Source organism: Camelus ferus, chromosome 14, assembly GCF_009834535.1.
Source record: "Camelus ferus isolate YT-003-E chromosome 14, BCGSAC_Cfer_1.0, whole genome shotgun sequence".
NCBI lineage: Eukaryota > Metazoa > Chordata > Mammalia > Artiodactyla > Camelidae > Camelus > Camelus ferus.
In genome coordinates this window covers 6,874,453-6,893,789 of record NC_045709.1, presented here as the reverse complement: position 1 = coordinate 6,893,789, position 19,337 = coordinate 6,874,453, and the positions used below count along the sequence as shown (strand labels likewise).

At 47.4% G+C, this 19,337-nt stretch overlaps 1 protein-coding gene across 1 annotated transcript in view; it reads left to right on the top strand.

Annotated features, from left to right (window-relative positions):
- Positions 1 to 5,083: 5,083 nt before the first annotated feature.
- ERICH6B (glutamate rich 6B) overlaps positions 5,084 to 19,337 on the top strand; it is a 39,351-nt gene continuing 25,097 nt past the window's right edge. The window contains exons 1-3 of the mRNA XM_014561454.1: positions 5,084 to 5,402; positions 11,833 to 12,004; positions 12,970 to 13,136. Coding sequence (XP_014416940.1) covers positions 5,084 to 5,402; positions 11,833 to 12,004; positions 12,970 to 13,136 — 658 coding nt within the window. The remainder of the gene's footprint in view (positions 5,403 to 11,832; positions 12,005 to 12,969; positions 13,137 to 19,337) is intronic.

Here is a 19,337-nt window from a genome sequence, read left to right as displayed (position 1 = left end):
GCTGACTCCTTTACCTAAAAACCACAGCCAGAACACGGAGCCCGTCTCAGGTCACTCAGCCCGGAAGCAGAGGCTATTACCAGTCTTCCTCTTTTCAGTCTAGTCTAATCAGCCATTTACAGAGGGAGTGTTCTGTTCTGTTCTGTTTGTCTGTTTGAGTTACTTATCTCCCTCTTTATTTCAACTAAGAATGTTTCAGGGAACCTGGCCTTAACCCTTCAAGAATGACAAATGGAATTCAAAGAAAACCTCACTATAGGGAACTCAGTTGGCCTCTTACTGACAGCACAATGTGGAAGGGGTTATGCAGATAGAAATCTACCAGATTGTGGCAGTATGCTGACCTCTGGCATTAAAGCCTTATGCCTCTTCACTAAATAATCCCAAGCACATCATCAGTAAATACACTTGGCAAAGCACTTAGCACTTTATTGATGCTTTCCTTTGCTTGTCCATGTATTCATTCAGTGGGTACTACTGAGAGCCTACCACCTGCCCAACCCCATGCTAGGTGCAGGCGTGCAGTAGTCAACTGTGCTAACACGGTACCTACCGGCCACCACCAAACAGCCTCCGCTGAAGGCCCCATCTCTCTCCAGGAGCTGGAAACATCAGGCCGAGGCACCAGGAGGCAAAGTGTGAGAAAGAGCAGACCTCTTAGGGTATCTTTCGTCTTCCCGCTTTTGATAGAGATGTGGCTCTACCTTCTGATAGAGACAGAACACTATGGTTTTCCTACCAAAAAAACCCCCAACAAGACATGTGCGCTGATAAGCCTGCCTGGGAATCAAGCAGGTCCAGGCAGTGGTGTGGACAGAAGCAGAAACAGGGAGCGCGGTTCCATTCAAAGAGGGCAGCCTCCAGTCAACATCACTGTCCCCATGTGGGGAAGCCAGCCCGGGGTCCCCGAGACGCCTATGTCCAAGAGGTGCCAGAACTCTTAACTTTTTGTGAACTCTGCCCATTCTAAACATTCACTCTAATTTTTTAAAAACTATTTGAGTTGAAAAGAGTATGTCTGGCAGCCTGCTTTGATTGTGGCAGCCACTTTGTGAAGCTAGTCTAGGGATTGCTGAGCTAATCAGCTGATTAAATCAGCTATTATAAAGTTGATGTTTCCTGTTGTGACCACAGAAATTAACCTGCAATCTGGCAGAAACCAGGGTCAAAATGAGTCAAGATCTAAATCACAAGTCAAAACCAAGACGTTTGCCTCGGACACTGGGGACCAGGTTGCCATTACCATTTATTTCTGCCTGACAGCTTTTCCTTTACATTTCTTGGCGAATTAAAGGGAAAGTGTTGAGAATGTGGTTTCTTCTTTGATCTGTAGAATGAGAATGCAGCTGACTGGAGCCTTTTTAGAAGGCCTGATGGGAAAACAGAGAGAAAAGACTCTTAACCCTGAGCGACAGCATGCCATTGATAAATGCATTCTGGGCTATCCAGGGGATCCACTGATTTTGATCTTTTATCTTAAGCAGATAAAAAATATGAAAGCTGGTCCCAAGTGCAAGCACACCTTTGATGGAGCACCTAGTGCCTGCATGTGCTCCTTTACTGCTTCCAGGGCACGGCCAGACAGACCCCTTCTCCTAGGGCTCTTGACATCCCCGGTCCCTTCTGTCTCCCTCTAGCTTACAGGTATCAGGAGCAAGCGGGGATTAGGACTGAACAGCTATAGTAGGTGGTGTGTTTAGGTTTTAAATAAAAATAAGGCTGGAAGGGCTCCTTTAAAACAGAAGAAGCGCCTGTAGACACAGAAGCCCCAAAGCTTTCCCAAAGCTTTGCACCATCTGCCGCAAAGGCAGCAACCTCCACCCTCATCTCATGTATGATCTAAACTTCACCTCCTCCATGAAAAGACACAGGTCCATCACAGAGCTGTAAAGTGATGGAGAAAGAGCAAGTCAATGACAGGCCGAGCTCCCAGGCTCTACTTCCTAACTGCCTGGTGAGTGGCCACAGGAATCCTCTTGTGCCGGAGTCACTAATCATATCACCACCCAACACAAGATGCTTATTCATGGGTGTTTAAGCTCTTCAGCCACTCTGCACGCCCACCCGGCTCTGCCTTTACTTTACTGCCTTGTCATCCCTCTGCCAGGTCAGTTTTCCCTGCCCGAGCAGGTCTGTGTTATTCCCCACTCACCCAGCCCTCTAAACTGTCAAGCTATCCATGAGGACTTTCCCCTTCTCTTTACCGGATCTTACAATCAGTTCTTTTCCACATTTACATTTCGTGAAGCTGCCTGTCACAGGCTGGGTTCTCTAGAGATAGACTCCAAGGTGCATGCTGTTGAGAGGCAATCTGTTGAGATGTAAAATGTTTCTTAGGGACCAACCCCTGAGACAGGAAGGACAAGGAAGCAGGACCCGCAGGAGAGGCCACAGTGGAGCAGGCTTGGCAAGACCGGCCTTGGAGGAGAGCTGGTGGGTGAATATGACCTCTCAGAGGTGCCCCGCCTGGACTCAGATGGACTTTTATACCCCCACCTTCCTTTGCCACCAGATGCGGGCGCCCCGAGAAGGGCGTGGCTTCTGGAAGTTAGCTCCCTGCAGCTGAGGCAGATCCTGAAGGGGCTGGGGGCTGGCGGCTGACCATGCTCCCACAGCTGGGCAGCAAGTCCTTCCTGGAAAAGAGGTCTGGGCAGCGCACCCACATGCACCACACTGCCCTAGGCTAACCCTACAGGAATCCAATAATCCAAGGGCTCTAGCAACCCTGTGGGTGGACAAATATGGTCCATTACTGATACTGACCCAGGCTCCTGGACCCCTTTAATCAATAAAAATTGGTATGAGGCCAGATGAGGAATTCAGGCAAGGCTTTGTTGGGACGCGGGCTGCAGCACAAAGGAACAAAAACAAGTAACTGGTGCCCTTGCTCACTCCCTGAGCGGGGGTGAGCTGGCCCCTTAAATGGGGTGAGGGGAGGGGCGGACCCAGGGGTCAGGCTGGGGGGGGGGTCTGCCCACCCCCTTGGTGGTGCTGTGTGTGGGGATCCTACCCAGTACCCAGTTTTTGCTCCCAGCACCTCGGGAGTGGCAGTTGGGTTTTGGCTTTTTTGTATCTTACTTGTTCATAATTTGCCCCCATGACATGTGTGCAATTATTTTTAGTCCCTACAGTTTCTTTGTACTCTGTTGCTGGAGGAGACAAGGAGACATTTGTCCCAGTGCAAGCACTGCAGTAAAGGGTCCCAGGTCCCAGCCGTCTCATGTGAATGTCTTCACACATCACACCCCTCATCTAAGGCACCATGTCCCACGTATGCTAGACAGTGATCCTCATGCTTTCATCTGGCTGATTCCCCAGAACAGAGCTTCCCAATCAGAGATCTGGAAAAAGGCAGACCAAAATATTTATCTCTCAAGTCCTCAGAGCAAACAGGAGGATTCTGGGCCAGTTGCCTCCACAATGAGCAGCTTATCCCATTGAGCAGAATAACTATTATCCTTTTTAAAACTTTGGGATGCCCTGCTCCAGAGCATCTACTCTTGGTCCTTCATTCAGTTGCTGATCATTTACTCTGGGGACATCTATTATGCATCAGGCACTGAGCTAACCACTGCAGACAGAGTGTGGAACAGGTCACACAAATTCGGTCCCTGTCATGGAGACACTTAAGGTCTAGTGGAAAAGAAAGATTGAACAAGTGAACACAGAAACAGAACCATAATTAGAAATAGCGGTAAGTGCTAGAGGAGAGGATAAAGGGGTGGGAGAGTAGAGGAGGAGGGTAAGAGAGGAAGTCACAGAGACCGGCAGGTACCAGATCTTGAAGGACCCTGGGAGCCACAGAATGGTGTTCGCGTTTTAGTCTCAGTGCCAGAGAAAGCCATCGGGGGATTTGTAAGCAATGGATATCATGATGTGATTTGTCTTTTGACAAGAACACTCCTTGTAGAGAATGACTATAGGGCAGCAGCAGGGGTGACAAGAAGGCCAGTTAAGAGCGTGTGGCGGTCAGTAATCCAGACTAGAGGTGACGCAGTTCACTGCAGGCAGTCACAGTGGAGCGGGGAAGAGAGGAAAGACTCGAAATATATAACAAGAATCAGTTCTTGCCCTCAAGAAGTTCATGCACTGTTGGAAAGACGGACATGTAAACAAACTATTTAATATGGCAAAATCGTTACTTAATGAAAATATAGAAGGGACAGATGGAGCATCGGGTGGAGAGTGGAAGACTTCGTTGGGGGATGTAGGTGCTGACAATTGTGTTGAAACAAAAATAAGTAAGCGTTTGCCAAGTGAACTAACAGTGAGTGATGCTTCTAGCAGCTGTGGCAGCCGTGATAATGTGCCTCGCAGGAGCCCGACTACAGGGGCCCCCACTGACCAAGACCCGGAACGTTGTGTTCTTCCCCGCCTGCCTGGGCCTCTTCCACTGTGCTGCTCGCTTTGTGTATGGAGTTTTATTTGAATGTCTGCTTTTCTCCCCAGTCTCAAGCTCCTGGAAGACAGTCTCTGTCATGGTTATTGTTGCAATAACTATTTCTTGGTGACTAAATGAAAGTCTTCTCTAATGATTGTACCACTAAATACCAATCATGCCTTCATTTTCCAGCCAGCCTTCCTCATTTACTTCTTACTGTGCAGTCATTTAATATGATATTTTTCTTTCTCTCTCTGGCTTACTTCACTTAGAATGACGATCTCCAGGTCCATCCATGCAAATGGCATTATTTTATTCTTTTTTATGGCTGAGTAGTATTCCATTGTATACATATACCACAACTTCTTTATCCAGTCACCTGTTGATGGACATTAAGGTTGCTTCCATGTCTTGGCTATTGTATATAGTGCTGCATTTCAAAGGCACTGTCTTCAGGTGTGGTCTCTCCAACCAGCTCCTCGGGGGTAAAACCTCAGGCTCCTTTTTTTGTGCCTTTTCATGGACCACCAGGTACTGATCTGCACACTCAAAGGGCCATCCAAAGAGCACTGGATGAAATGAGGGGACAATATGCAGTAGGCAATTCCTGACTAATGGGGTTTTACTCCTTTCTTGGTTCCCAGGATAACAAAGTGAGCTGCCTGCTGCAGAAGGCTTTCAGCTGCTTAATGCCTCCCCAGCATGTCTGCTGAAAATCACAGCCCATCGGAAACATCACCTCCTCACTCTCCCACAGTTTTCCACCATCCCACCCAGACCTTAGCTTCAGAGGAAGAGGATACTGAGGGAAATGAGAAGAGTTCATCTGAAGAATCTTTATTTCCTAAAGACAAAAAGTCTCTGGAGGAAGACCAGCACCTGGAGGAGGAGGAGGAGGAAAAGTATCTGAAAGGAAAGAAATATCTGCATGAACAGGAGCATCTGAAGGAGGAAAAGTATCTACAGAAGGAAAAGCATCTGGAAGGGAGAGAGGATCTGTATGAAAACTTTCTGGTAGACAGTGAGTATCTGGGAAGGATGTCCCCTAGATGCTAGCTAGAGCACCACAATGCCTAGGAAAAAAGAACAGATTTGAGATACAGCCAAAGCTCAAATGATCAGTCCTACCCACCACGCTGACTGCCTCGTTAACCACCGCTGACCAAGTTTCATGCCCTACCTCACAGCTGTGCCCCAGAGCACTGTGCCAGCAGAGCAGACAGGGAGCCCTGAAGAAGGAGACGTGCTTGTTCATAAAAAACCAAAACAAGGCAAACAAAAAACACCCCCTCCTTTGTATCTTTTCCTATCCTTATTGCACAAGTAATACGAGTGCATGGTGGACGTTTGAGAAACTGTATAGATGGAAAAAGAAGAAAGCAAAAATCACTCTCATCCAGAGATGATGTTTTCGCACTTTGGTAGTAATATCCCCAGACTCTACCTAGTGCTTGTAACTTGCCTTTTAAGATACATTATTTGTATAATACATAAATATAAAATTATTTCTATATTTATATATTATAATTATAAATACTACACACTTACATGAGTATCATTCATGCTGTAAAATCTTCTACAAATCATTTGAGTGGCTGCATCACACTGTATTTTCAAACCATAATATTTTTAATTGATTTCCTATGATTGATCATTTATTGCTTGATATTTGTGTTACTTTTTTAAACAGCTCTTTGATAAACATCCTTACAGCTAAATTTTTTAATGACCTCTAATTATTTCCTCAAATACATTCCCGTGATCTGTTGCTATGTCAACAGAGACTAGAATGCTTCCCAGAGTGCCCGCTCATCCCACGCTGCTGATGGGTACTTAACTTTGGAGTGATTTCTCTCATCCTAGGGCTGACATTTTTTCAATACTGTTTCTGCAATTGGCAACTTTTCTTTAAGTTGGGTTTTATTATTTGACAGTGGCCTCCCTGCCTGTGCTGTTGCTCCAAGTGGCATTAGCCATATGCATTTATTCACAGGCCCACACAGTGTCTTCCCTTAATGTTATGACTGCATGGCTATATCCAACCAGAAACAGAAAGTTAATCCAGGTCATCTGCATCATTGTAATGGTGACCTAGAAATAGAACTATTTTTCTGGACCCTGTTCTGTTACCAACTGCAAGCATCTCAGGCAGCTTGAATTTTTAAATCCCAAAGTGATTGCACACAACGAACATCCTAAAAGGTGGGGGGTGGGGGTAGGGGTAGTTCAACAGCCACAGGCATTTTACCTTTACGTCCTGTCCATCAATTCAGTTTTATCATCCTAGATTCCTTCTACCCTCACGAAATTTCAGTTAGTACATGGGGAAGGTAATTCCTCCACTGCTGGGAGATTCTCTTTTCTGTGTGCCTCTACCATGAAGCTCCCTCTCAGAATTGTTAATGTCCCTGCTGTTCGAGTACCAAGTGTAATTTTAATACTGGAAAATAGCATTCAAGCCATTTCTTTTGCACAGTATGAATCAAGCATTCTTAACATGTCCCTGCTATGCGTCAGATCTTCGTAAATATATTACCCACTAGAGTAGGACAAATACAATGCTGTCAAGTGAATGGAAATGTGTATAAAGCAAAAGCTTTGAAAATAAATGCCCTGCTAGCCAAAATTGGAGAAGCACTGAAAAAACTGGAAGGGAATACTAAAATACCTTTAAAGGCACATGGAAGCACGTCTCGGTCTACAAAAACCCAAGGTACCAAGCCAGACTATACAAAACAGGTTAAGAAGGGGTTTACAAGAGGATCTTAAATTTTCAAAAGAGTGTACATCAAGATTTCTTTATGTAGAATTTCCTCCCAATCCCTTTAAGATATAATTTTGTTTATCTCTTGTTTTGAACCTCAGAGCCTAACAAAAGTGCATTCCTGACTCATAACAGATGCTCAGTAAATGCAAATTGAATCAAGTTCAATTTCATTCATTTCACAAAGCCAGGCATGTATATACACACACATGCATGCACACACCCGCATGTATTTTTAAAAACAGCTTTATGAATGAATTGGTACCTATAAAATGAGCCCTAGAAATGACAAATGGGCTTCCCTCTCTTATGCTGAAGGATTAATTGTTAGAGGCTAGTGGTGAGGCACTGTAGTGAGAAGGATTCTGAGCCCCACTTTGGGCTCAGCAGGAAAGAGTGCCATGATCCACTAGTGATGTCTGCCACAGGATCAGGAGAGGAGGAAGGAGCATGCATGCCATTTAGTTGTCTATTTTGTGGCAGATATGAATCTGCCACAAAGAGCATTTTTTTCTTCCTCTCTCAAGAGCTCAACTGCGCAGGTTTGAATGCCACTCTCTCCCACTTATTAGTTACATGAGCTTAGGCAAGTCACTTTACCTCTCTGTGTCTTAGTTTTCTTGGCTGTAAATTAGGGATGACAGTAGACCTACCTTACTGTATGTTTGTGAGGACTGAAGGGGTTAAACTATGCAAAGTATTATGCGGTATGCCAGGCATACAGCATTTTAAGCCTATGTAAGTGTCAGCTACTATTACTATTATTATTATTGTCATTATATTTTATTATTCCCTTACCATTGACTTGTGAAGGGTGGATTACATTCCCCTGGCCACATTTCCATCCTTTGTGAAACGGACGTAACAAAAAGACAAGAGAAGATGCAATGAACTAGGGTGTGGGAGGAATCTATGCTCCCACCCAGCTACTCTGCAGGCAGGTCAGTTTCAGAGCCTCCCACTGTCCTGGACAAACCAAAGTAGCGTCAGACTGACACCCTCCATCCCCTCTCTTCTTTAAAGGGATGATTTTCTCCATGGTTTGTGAGGAAATCCAGTAATATTAGAGGAGCAACTTGAATATAAACACAGCTTTGATTGCTACTGAATAATCACTAATTACATATGACGGGTCTTCCCGGACTTGAACCCAGGAGGTCCCAAATCATTTTTGTGAAACATGGGTATAAACCCTCTGGTGTCAGAGTCAGAAGATCCAGCACGGGGTGGGGGGGGGGAGGGTTGACCTCAGGCATGTCACTTACTTTCTCCAAGTTTCACTTCCCCATGTGAAAAAATACCTGGTGGTTGTGACAATGAAATGAAAGAACATTCTGAAGACACTTTGAAAGCTCTCCCAGACCATGCAATGGTAAGGTGTGAAAATGCTCTTCTGATCTTACAAGGTCCAGGAAGGCTCTAGAAAGAAGACGTCCTAGCTATATTTCTGTCCTGCTGTCACAGAAGCGGAAACCACCCCATAAGGTCTTTTTTGTTTTCTCAGAATCCAAGACCTTCCTAAAGATGAATTCTGCTCTGTGGCAAATAATGCCAGAGAGGTGTCACAGTATATTACTTCTGATTCATAATATTTTTACTAAATGGTACTTTGAGCCACATAATTGGCTGGATTTGATTTTCTTTACCCTTGCTAGCTCCTCTTTGGTGGCTCCAAATGCTGTTTGGCCTAAATGCTATAATTTGGATGCCATTTCCAGTTGAGAAGTGGTGTACCAAGGATCATTTCCAAACAGGGAACCTGGCAGTTCTGTGTCTTTAAAAAGATAGTTTTGAGACATGCTGATAAGGCAGAGATGGGTGAGCCAGACAACTCATCAAGCAGGAAAGCTCACAGACTGTGGGAGAGCTTCCCATCAGGGTGCCTTGAGTTGGCCACTATCGGGGGAAGATGTTGAGCCCCAAGACCGATCGCCCCCAGCCTCCACTCTGCTCCTGTACAGACAGCATCATTTTCTGTGCACGTCTTGTCCTGAAGGTCAGGAGCACAGGCCAGTGGCACAGGGTGTGTATGGTGGATGTTTCACAATCTTTGTCTCCTTTAATCCTCCAGCCACTCTTTACCCCTCACTTCACAAATGAAGATCCTGGAGTTTGAGAGCCAGTATGTGACTTGTCCAAGGTCACGGAAAATAATTAGAGGAGCCAGGACAGGCTTCCAAGCCTTGTCATCTTTCTATTCTAATCACTTCTTTCTTTGTCCTTTCCTTCCTCTTTTATCTTTTGTTTCTGGTATTTGCTAAATTATATGCATATTTCAATTGTAGAAGAGTAACATAAAAAGAAACAACATCTACTTTTGTTCATTTTTAATGGGAAATTTGAAAAGCAGAAAATAGAAAAATATCTCCCAACCTGTTAATACCCAGATACAAAGCTGATTCACATTTTAGCAATTTTTACTGTGTCCCTCCTGCCTTTATTTTTTGCATGTCTGGTGGTGGGTGGTCCTTGTTTTGCTGGATCATTTTAAACATGCTGTATATACAAGTTTGGGTTTTACTTTTGTAACTTAGTATTATGACTTCAATATTTGCCTGTGTTGCTTAATTTTTGTAGGCATCATTTTAACAGCCAACTAATAGTCCTCAATAATAGTATGTCTCATGGGTTAACTATGGATAAGTGTAAGTGTTGAACATTTAAGTTTCAAACTCAAATTTTCTTTTTTTTTTCAAATTCAAATTTTCTGATTCTCATTTCTTTACTGCTTTTACTATGCCATTCTCTAGTACTAGAAGTGATAGTATATTTTATTTCAATTATACATGAAATTCTTGATGTCATATCATTCAAGGTCAACAGTCAGGTGATTAAATGACACAAGTAGTCTTTAAAATTAAAAATAATTTTAAAAATATTTATATTCTCTGAACCTCAGCCACCTCTCCTATACAGATAGATATCTTTCATCCTGTGACAGGCAGGCCTCTGTGATAACACAAAATAGTAACACAGCAAATTTGAGTGTCCAAAATCCACGATTTCATGAAAATTATCTTCTCAAGTTTTTTCTGATTTTATAAAATTTCAGCCTCATAATTTCTAAAGGATACCATTAAGAGAGACAACACTAAAGAAAAGCAAAAATAGAAAAATTCTGTAAATCAGGGCCACCCCAATCCCAGCATCACATATTTAACAACAGATTTTCTAATAGAAAGAATGATTCTTTCCCTTTTTACCCCAACATTGTCTTTCTGTTCTTTCTTCCAACAGAATTCAAGGCTCATTCATCGCAAACCCCGCCTGATCTTAAAGCAAGGTAATAGTTTTTGATTTTTTTTTTTTGATAAATCAGGTGAAAATCCATGCTTAGGGATGATGTTTCAGGAGGCTTTGCAACATCAAAGATGGAGAGTGGGAGTGAGGGTGGGGTAGGGGCTGTGGGGAGCAGGTCCCCTGAGAAAGGAGGGGTTCGGGTAGGGGGTCTCCTGGAAGTCACACCCAAGGACCTCCCAATACTGCTCCCTCTGCCACTCAGCCACTCACAGGGTGAGGGACAAGTCCCAGGATCAGAGCCCTGGGCACCCAGAGAGGAAAAGGCAGGGGCCAGCTGACTCTGGAGAGAAGGCTGACCTGGGGAAAGATGGCAAAGTGCCCTCCCTGGGCAGCACCTGTGGTGAAGAGATGAATGAATGCCCACAATGAAGCTGCCATCTTCCGTCCATCAGGCAGACTTCTGAGCTCTAAACGATCATTCAGGGAGTGTTCACGAAACTCCTGCCACACGGCTTAGCACATGCTAGATGGTCAATGACACAGCTGCAGACAGAAGCCTCTATGCGCTCAGCTCTGTAGAGACCCATGGGCTCAGCGACAGGCACCTGCCAGGATCACCCCCACTAAGGCAATCCGTAAGAGGAACTAGTTTTCCTGAGGTCCCCCTCACCTCCACACCGACACTCACGGAGAAGTAAGCCACTTGGCACTGAAGGGGCCCAACGGTGAAGTGACCCCCAGGAAGGTCATGAAGGAGAGCAGGGACCTGGGGGCCAGGCTGCCTGGGTCTGAATCTCAGCTGCTCCACCTGGCCAACTGTGTGCCACAGGGCAGCCATTGAACCTTCTGCCTCGGTTTCCTCATCTGTTACGTGGGGAAAGTAAGTTTCCGCCTCCCAGGCTGTGGTGAGAATTAAATGAGTACCAACTCGAGGGGGCACGTGTGGAGCAGCATCCAGTGCACAGGACACACCCCATAAGGGCTGTGGGTCACTGTTATCCTCCGTTCTGCACCCCATGAGCCACCATGTGTAAAACTTAGCACATGGAGAATGAAAATCATGATTCCTAGTCACCTTTATTCCAAACACACGCACCTGGCCAATTTTTTATTCGTATTTCAGCTGAGGGAGTTTCCTGTTCCCCAGGCTCTGCAGGGAGCGTGGCGATCACAGAGTCCCTGGAGCCTTACCCACTCTGTCCCTAGGCAGTTTGGCTTGACTCCCGAGAGTCCAGGTCTGGGCCTCGGGATGTTCAGAGAAGCCCTGGACTGTCCTCACACAAGGTTGCTGAGAGCCCGAACCCTCCACAAACCCCTTTGGGCAAGAAGTGTTACACTCGTATTTGTTTGCTGGTGGGGTGGGGGGAGCAGATTCTGGGCAAGGGTTTTGTGGGTCCCTTGGAAACAGGAAGGCCCCCTCTCCCACTTGTGCACACGGGCCATGAAGGTCCCAGGCACACGCCAGGCCCCTTCCCTACTCTAAAGCAGCTGCAGAAGCAGGCCCGGGACCAAGGGCCAGGGGCTCCCCGCTGCATCACTCCCGCCACTGCCAACAGGGCACTGGACCGCTGTTTGGCCCTGATGAGCCAGAAGCCTGGTCCCGCTTCCCGGGTGCTGAGGTCACAGCCACATCCCAGTCTGGGGCAGGCGTGACAGGGAGGGTGCTGGACAAGTGGACGTCCGTGAAGACAGAAGTGACTAGACCAGCCCACCAGGACCTTAAGTATAATCCCTGTGTTGGTCAGCAGCTTTGACTTTCCAAGTCCTTTCATGGGGACTGGAGTGCGACAGCTACAATTTCAGCTCTGATCACCTGCCACCAAAGTCCATGCTCTTTCTACCAACCATCGTCACTGCCGGCTTATCTGCTGGGAATTTTCTCTTACACTTGTTTGAGAATTAGGCCAGTTTACGTGAGATGACTTCAGGGTCAAAGCCCCCTACCCCTCTCGTTTCTCTAAATTACAGTTTCCCGCCCCAGTTAGAAGTCAGAGATCCCTGAGGAAGGACTCGGTAGGTTGGTGTGTTGGCTCTTCCCTTTGGATCCTGAGCTCCCAGACAGCTGGCCCTGCACCTGACCCCCAACGCCCTGTCATCAGACCCCCAGGAACCTTTCTCGAAGATGGTGGTGTTTGCAGTGAGCAGGCAAGAGGGGACAGAACCCAGAGCTCAATTTTAAGCTGCTGCTTATTTCTTCTGCGCAGCCTGAGGCAGCTGTGAGGCAGGAAGTGCACCTGGAATGAGCAGGGTCATGAGCCTGCAAGGACAGAGAGTGGTCTGGAAGGTTAGGCTGACCATTATAGAGGCCTGGCCCACTGGCCTCTGAAGGGCCCCAGATCCTTTCACTCCAAGTGAAGAAGTGGCTGGCAATCAGAATGGCACACAGACCTACTTTCCATGGTCCACCAGCTGGTCCCCTCTAACCTAGTGACAGCACCACCTGGGATGGGTGGAAGTCCTCGGGAGCTGGGGAGCAGCTGCCGCCACCCCCACCTCCTTGTGGCCATAGCCCTGGGGTCCTAACCTGGCCCCTGTCTGGAGGTGGACTGACCCCTGCGCTCCCCTCTGCTGCTGGCATGCCTAGGGTGCCCACCTTCTTTGCGGTCCCCGCTCCCATCTCTGAACCCACCAGCAGCAGGCCTCCTCGTGGTGATTCGATACCATCTACATCTTCCATGAAGTACAATTGGGAGTTTCTGGACTGGCAGGACCAGAGCACCCAGACGGAATGGATCTATGAGAGCAAGCTCGGTAAGGGGCACGGCACCCTACGTCCGCCGCACGGGTGGGCTCGCAGGCGCTCCGTGTATGTGGAACGCAGGGGCTGGAGTCTTGTCCGTCACCTGATGATGTATACTGCTTCCCAGGCCACTTAAAGTCAGTTTCTGGGTAAGAATTTAAGCTCCTCTCTGACCCTCTGACCCCCTTCCTCCGTCCCAGAGCCCTCTCAGAGAAAGAGCGTCAGCAAAGTGCTAAAACAAATACCTTCCTCAACCTCCCCCTGTCCTTTCCTTAGTCTTTCTGTTCTTGTTCTACGTGAACACAGGCCCCTTTTCTCTCAGGGACACAGGCCATTTCTTCCCAGATTACGGACTGGTCCCCTGGGGAGAGGCCATATCCAAATAATCAGGTGGACGGCGGTGAAGGGGACTCAGGCCCACCCCAGACCCTGTCTCAGTCAAAGCCAGCCCTGGTTCAGAATGAGCCCAGACCATCCATAGCGGGGAATTTTGTGGCCACAACTAGAAGTGACTCAGGAGACAGTTCGGCAAGATTGCACTGAGGCTCTTAATCCTCTACCCAATTAAGCCCAAAGGCCCCCCGCTCTAGGATCCCGGGAATGGAACACTGAACAGCCTTTCTCGCCATGATTAATAATTTAAATCCAGCCTTAGTGAGATTGATCCATCACAGATTCACACATTCGTTTCACATCTGTAGTCATGGCAGCGGTAAATCAGATTTCCCCCCGGTACTTCACGCCCCTGTCCCCATCCCAGCCTGTTAAATTTTGTAGCTCAAATGTGGCTAAATGAAATCAGAAGCCAGAAACCCTGTGAGGGAGGATGCAGCGGCAGAGGCAGCCCTGCACCTGCCAGGAGTTCCGGGGTGCAGGCTGCCTGGCATGGGATGAGAAGTATTTTACAGGCTAAATTGGTTCATGTGGGGTTTTTGTCAGCGTGTGTTCTCCAAAAGAGTCCGGAAAACTGGAAGCATTTCAGAGTCAGTGAGCATGACAGCTGGAAAAAATCTGAGCATTTATCTAAACATTCATAAACAGGATTCTGAAAGTCATTTACCGGGTAATCGTCTGTGAAGTGCTAAGGTTAAGCTTGAAAGGATGTGGGAGAGAAGGGAGTTGGAAGGAGGCTGGGGTGTGGGAAGGAGGGCCCAAGAGCCTGTTCATACCCCTGGGGGCCCCCCTCCAGTGAGAGGCCCCCAGAAATCATTGTTTCATTTGCCCCGTTCATTCATGATCCTTTTGGTCTCTGAGTTTAATTTATAAAGCCAGGCAAGTCTGTATCTAATTTATAGGGCTCTCTATATTTGGTCTGTAAGGGCATGTTTTGTCACTAAGTCTCTTTCCAGCACTGAGTTCCTTAAAAGCCAACATATGTTCAGTGTTTAGCAGAAGTCTAGTCACCCATAGTAACACCTACTGATAAAATCCTGTGATGTTGGTGGCCTGGACCATAGGTCTGGACAGTGTTGGAGCCTCTAAGCCAGGGCCAATGAGACGCCCCAGGCTCCCACAGTGACATGAGGGGATGGTGGTTACAGCAGAGACTGAAACACAAGGAAAAGTAAGCAATTTCCTAAAATTCATGAAGGTTTTTCTTTTCCCTTCTGCCTCTGGTTTACAATCAATCTTTTGGAGAGTGTTGGCAGTAACTGGGCAAAATCTGCTGGCAGAACATACATGATCGTTTCTGGCCAATGGAATGGAGCAAAGAGACTCGTGAAGAGACTTCTCTGAAAGAGTAAAGAGTTGTAAGAGGAAGTGATGGGAGGGAAGGTGCAGGGGGAATCCACGAAATGTGGGGCTCCAGGAAGGCAGAAGGGCTCAAAACACAAGAAGAGGAGGCAGAGGACAGTGACCCTGGGAAAACGATCTGGGCGTGATGGGATGGGCCCTGGCCACAAAGGAAAGCAGTTGGGACAGAACACTCGGGGTTCCCAAGAATGACGGGTGCAAAAAAGCGTCTGCTTTCAGCCCATGGCAGAAGCCACATATCCACTTGTTGGAGAAACAAAATCAATCAAGGTAAAAGCAATTCAAGTGCTGGCTGTGTGGGGCTGAGGGCCCCCAGGCGTGAGCAGAGGTGAGAGCAGGTGTTGGCGGTGTGGCTCCTCGGGGTCCAGGACCCTGCGTCCTCATCACCCAGTGCCTGTAAAGATGCAGATTCCCAGGCTGTCTTTATCAGGGTCCCTGCCTGCATCCTTAACAAGATCCCCAGGGGATCATTAGGCACAGGAATGTTGAAACATCAGAGTAGCTCTAGGGTAGAACAGATTTCATGGCTACCAGGTTCCTATTTCTAATGCACTTTTTTATTATGGGACTGTTCAACCCCAGTGCACCAGAAACAGCATTTTACATGGATTCTACAAACAGCACTTTGAACTGAATATGGAGGAAAAACACCCAGATAAATCCCTGAAACCTATTACTACAGAGAGTGGCAGGTCTGACACCGAAGGAATGTTAAAGGCCCTGAGAATGCTCGGGGCTCATGGCAGGCAGCATTCTGCAGGGGGACCAGAAAGACTATTTATGGCCTCAGGTGTGGACCCATCCAGGCACAGAGCAGGGTCATAAACAAAGTATCCGGGAAATTCTAACACAGCGCGTTACAACCATGCTTGTAGAGATCCTCAAGACTTGGTGCCTGGCGCACAGTAAGCACCTATAAATGTCTGTTATTTACTTGTGAAACTGCTGTCAAATCCTCCTCAGACTCAAGATCAGATACAGTGGTGAGAGGGTATATCTTACTCCCAAGAGACAGCCTTGATCAGAAGGGAGCTGGTGTAGAAATGTGTACACATGGAGACACAGCGTGTAGAAATGTGGGTGAGGATAAACAGAGGGAGGGCAAGTGCTAGCTGTGGAGTAGTTTACTTCAGGCCAGCTGGCCACATGGAGAAGGTTGGAAAGCTCCCCAAAGTACAAACTAGTTCTCAATTAAAAAAAAAAAAACCCACTGTAGCCTCCTGTGGTGTAACTCAGTGGATCCATGCCCAGCCAGCTCCCGGTATGCACCCCTCTGGGAACCCCTGACAACAGAACACCATCTCCTACAGGGACAGACATGCCCCATCATGTGTCTACACAGCCTTGAAGCCCTTGACGCTATGCTTCCTATAGCTACTCCCTCTACAGAAGGAGGAATATCTCCAAGGTCACCCCTCATCCCCAGCCATCCTGCTATCCTGGGGACCCAACTGACCAGAGAAGAAGGCCACAGAGGGGCCACATTTCCCCAGCATTGTTGATTGCAGTCCCAGAGTAAGTTAGCAAAGTTAAGGAGGAGGAGGCAGGCAGAGGGAGCAGCCAGCATATGTCAGCAGTGCCCGCCAGCCCACACGTTCCCCCTCTACTGATCAGCCTTGGGTGCCAGGAAAGAACCTCAGACCCTAAATGTCCAATAAGAACACACTGTAAAGTGTAAGGTTAAAACTGTTAATAGCCACCCTCTTCTGTCTTTTAACAGCACCTTTAAAATCAAAAACACAGAAAGGAGGCTCAACAATGATGCTAACCACCTTGAAGCCTGACTCGCCAGGTAACACTTTAATTTCATAATTGATGATGCTTTTAAATGACTGGCAGAAGCTACAAATCCCCCTACGAGAAGATAAGCAGCACAGAACTAGCCCACCCTGGGCCAAAGAGAGCCCTCTTTTGACTATCTTAGATGAGCGTGGCCTCAGTTAAGGCCAGAGGCCAAGGCATTATTTCTATAACCCTGTCAAGGTTCAAGGTTCAGGTAGGAAACTGGGCCAAAGAGTAAAATGCTTTTAATTTTGAATCAAAATTGAATTTTCAAAGGAGAGGAAATAATATTTACCACTGGAATTAGGAAGGAAGATAATGGATTATCCACACTCAGTTTATTCCATGATGTTTACTGTACACCTACTAATATTTATTGTATACCTACTGTATACTGGGCAGGATATAACCATGGACAAACCCATCACACCCTCTCAGAACTTAAACCCTGAAATATGAACAAAACAGGGGAATCGGGCATGTGCTGACCATAGGCTACAGGCGTCTAACTGCTGAAAATCAGAGGAGCCTCTTCCTCTAAAATACGCGATCTCCACCCAGGTCTCCCCAGACGTTTAGGAGGTGATTTCTGAACGGATTCCCTCAGGGATCCAGGTCTGGACTCGCTCACCACACAACATTCTATTAATCATTCTTCCAATTCAGTTTTCTGTATATATTCCCACTGAAGAACAGCAAAAGGCAGGAAATGGTGAGAGTCCCACATAGTCTATTCAAAGGTATCTCCTCCCTGCAGAGTGTCCTGGTGCCCTGGGTGGGCGGGTGCCTTGCTGGTCCAGCTGGTGCCAAGTCCTAGAGAGGACCTAGAGACATGCCGGGCACACAGTCCCTGAATCTGGATGTGCTTCCCTGTCCTTAACTGAAGACGAGAGACAGGATAAGAAACAGAGGATCTCTGCAGCGGGACAAAATGACCTGGGAACAAACCAGAAGTCCATCTTTCTACTCAAGCTCTGTACAGGGATGCCCACTTTTAAAGAGGATCCCGTCGGTCGGTTGCTGGGTTCTCTGAAGTCTGGGCAGCAGGGCTTGACTGGGATGCATGGGCCCCTCCAAACTCGGTCGATGGCACCTTAGTAGGGAATAAATTGGAGTCCCCTGAAAGCCTGCTTAAATTTGTATTTAGGAAGGGTTAGTTGAACTCTGTTAGGGGGAAGGACAGGGGAGAGTCCTTTTGGTGGCAGAATCTCAACCTGCACAAATCACTCCACAAAAGTTCGGCGATTAGCCAGACCCATCCTATGAGAAACAATGCAGGGACGAAGATCCGCTGTCTTAGCTTGGGGAGCAGGAGCGGGGAGGATCAGGGTTACCCACACAGGTGGCTTAGCAAACAAACTCTTTCAAACTCTGGACTATAGAATCTTCTTCAGCTTATTCGATTTCCGGGGGTGGAATGGTTTGGAGTGGTGCTGCTCAGACTCAATGTACAGAGCATCACCCAGGAATCTTGTGAAAGTGCAAATTCTGACTCAGTTGGTCTGAGATTCCGCATTTCTCACAAGCTCCGGGCAGCAGCTTCTGGACCACACTTTGAGTGGCTCTGGGACAGATTATAGGCTGGTGCCCATAGCAACTGCCAGAGCAGCCCACCCTGGACCCACCTGTGGCGGATAATGAGGAATCCACACCATGAGGGTGGAGGAGGTGACAGACGGCTGAGTTTCATCAGTGTGCTTCTCTTCTCAGAGCTGGCGCCAGGCTAGCGCCTATGGCCTCTCCCCCTTCCCTCCTTGATAACGCGGGTCCTGCCCTGCGGGGCAAACACACAAGGTTCAGACATCTAGCCCGAACTCAGGAACTGCTTCCACCAAGAAAAATATTAGAGGAGAGGCATTGGTTAGATGGGGAAGAATTAAGATTTTTCCTTAATCAGTCCAGGAGAGAGACCCTCCACTTCAGGGGGTGCTGGGCGCCCGGCACTCACCTACATCAGCACCGGTCCTCTGAGCCATCTGAAGATGAGTCTTATGTCCCCGTCACACAGATGAGGGGACGGGGGCAAGGCGCAGGTCCTGGACAACAGGGCCAGCACTCAGGAACCTGGCCTGACACCTCCCCTGCCTCCCACAGACCGAGTTCAGGGGAGGATAACGATCTCACTAGAACAAAGGTAGAGGTTGACAGAAATCCCCAAAGGAAAAGTTAATTAGGAATAACGCTTTTGCTCCTCATTCTGCCCCAGTTATGGCTGTTACTGCCTATTTACTGCCCTTGTCCTGACATGCAGACAGTGCCCATTGATGTTAATAAGGTTAATTATCACGTTGAAGTGAATGCTTCTGAACACAGCTGTTCTCTATTCAGGACTCCTGAGTCTCCTTCTTCTCCTGAGAAACACCTACTTCTTTTTTTCCCCTCAAACTCACTGTATATTATTCAATAACGCCTATTAAAACATGGCAATCACAAATGATGGGGCTTTGCTAAGCTATCAGGGCCAGAGCCGGACTCTTCTTGTCCACGGAGGTAGGCTCGTACTCCGAGCATCTTACACGGAGGCTCTGCCACCCGGTCCCTCTAGACCCCTGTTCTATCAGGTCCTACATTCCCCTTCAGTGACAACCAAAAGGAGTTTCCTGAGGGTGTGCCTGAATTCCCAAGGATTCCTGTTGGGCTTTCGCAGATGGCTTTTCAAAACTTATCTAGGCTGT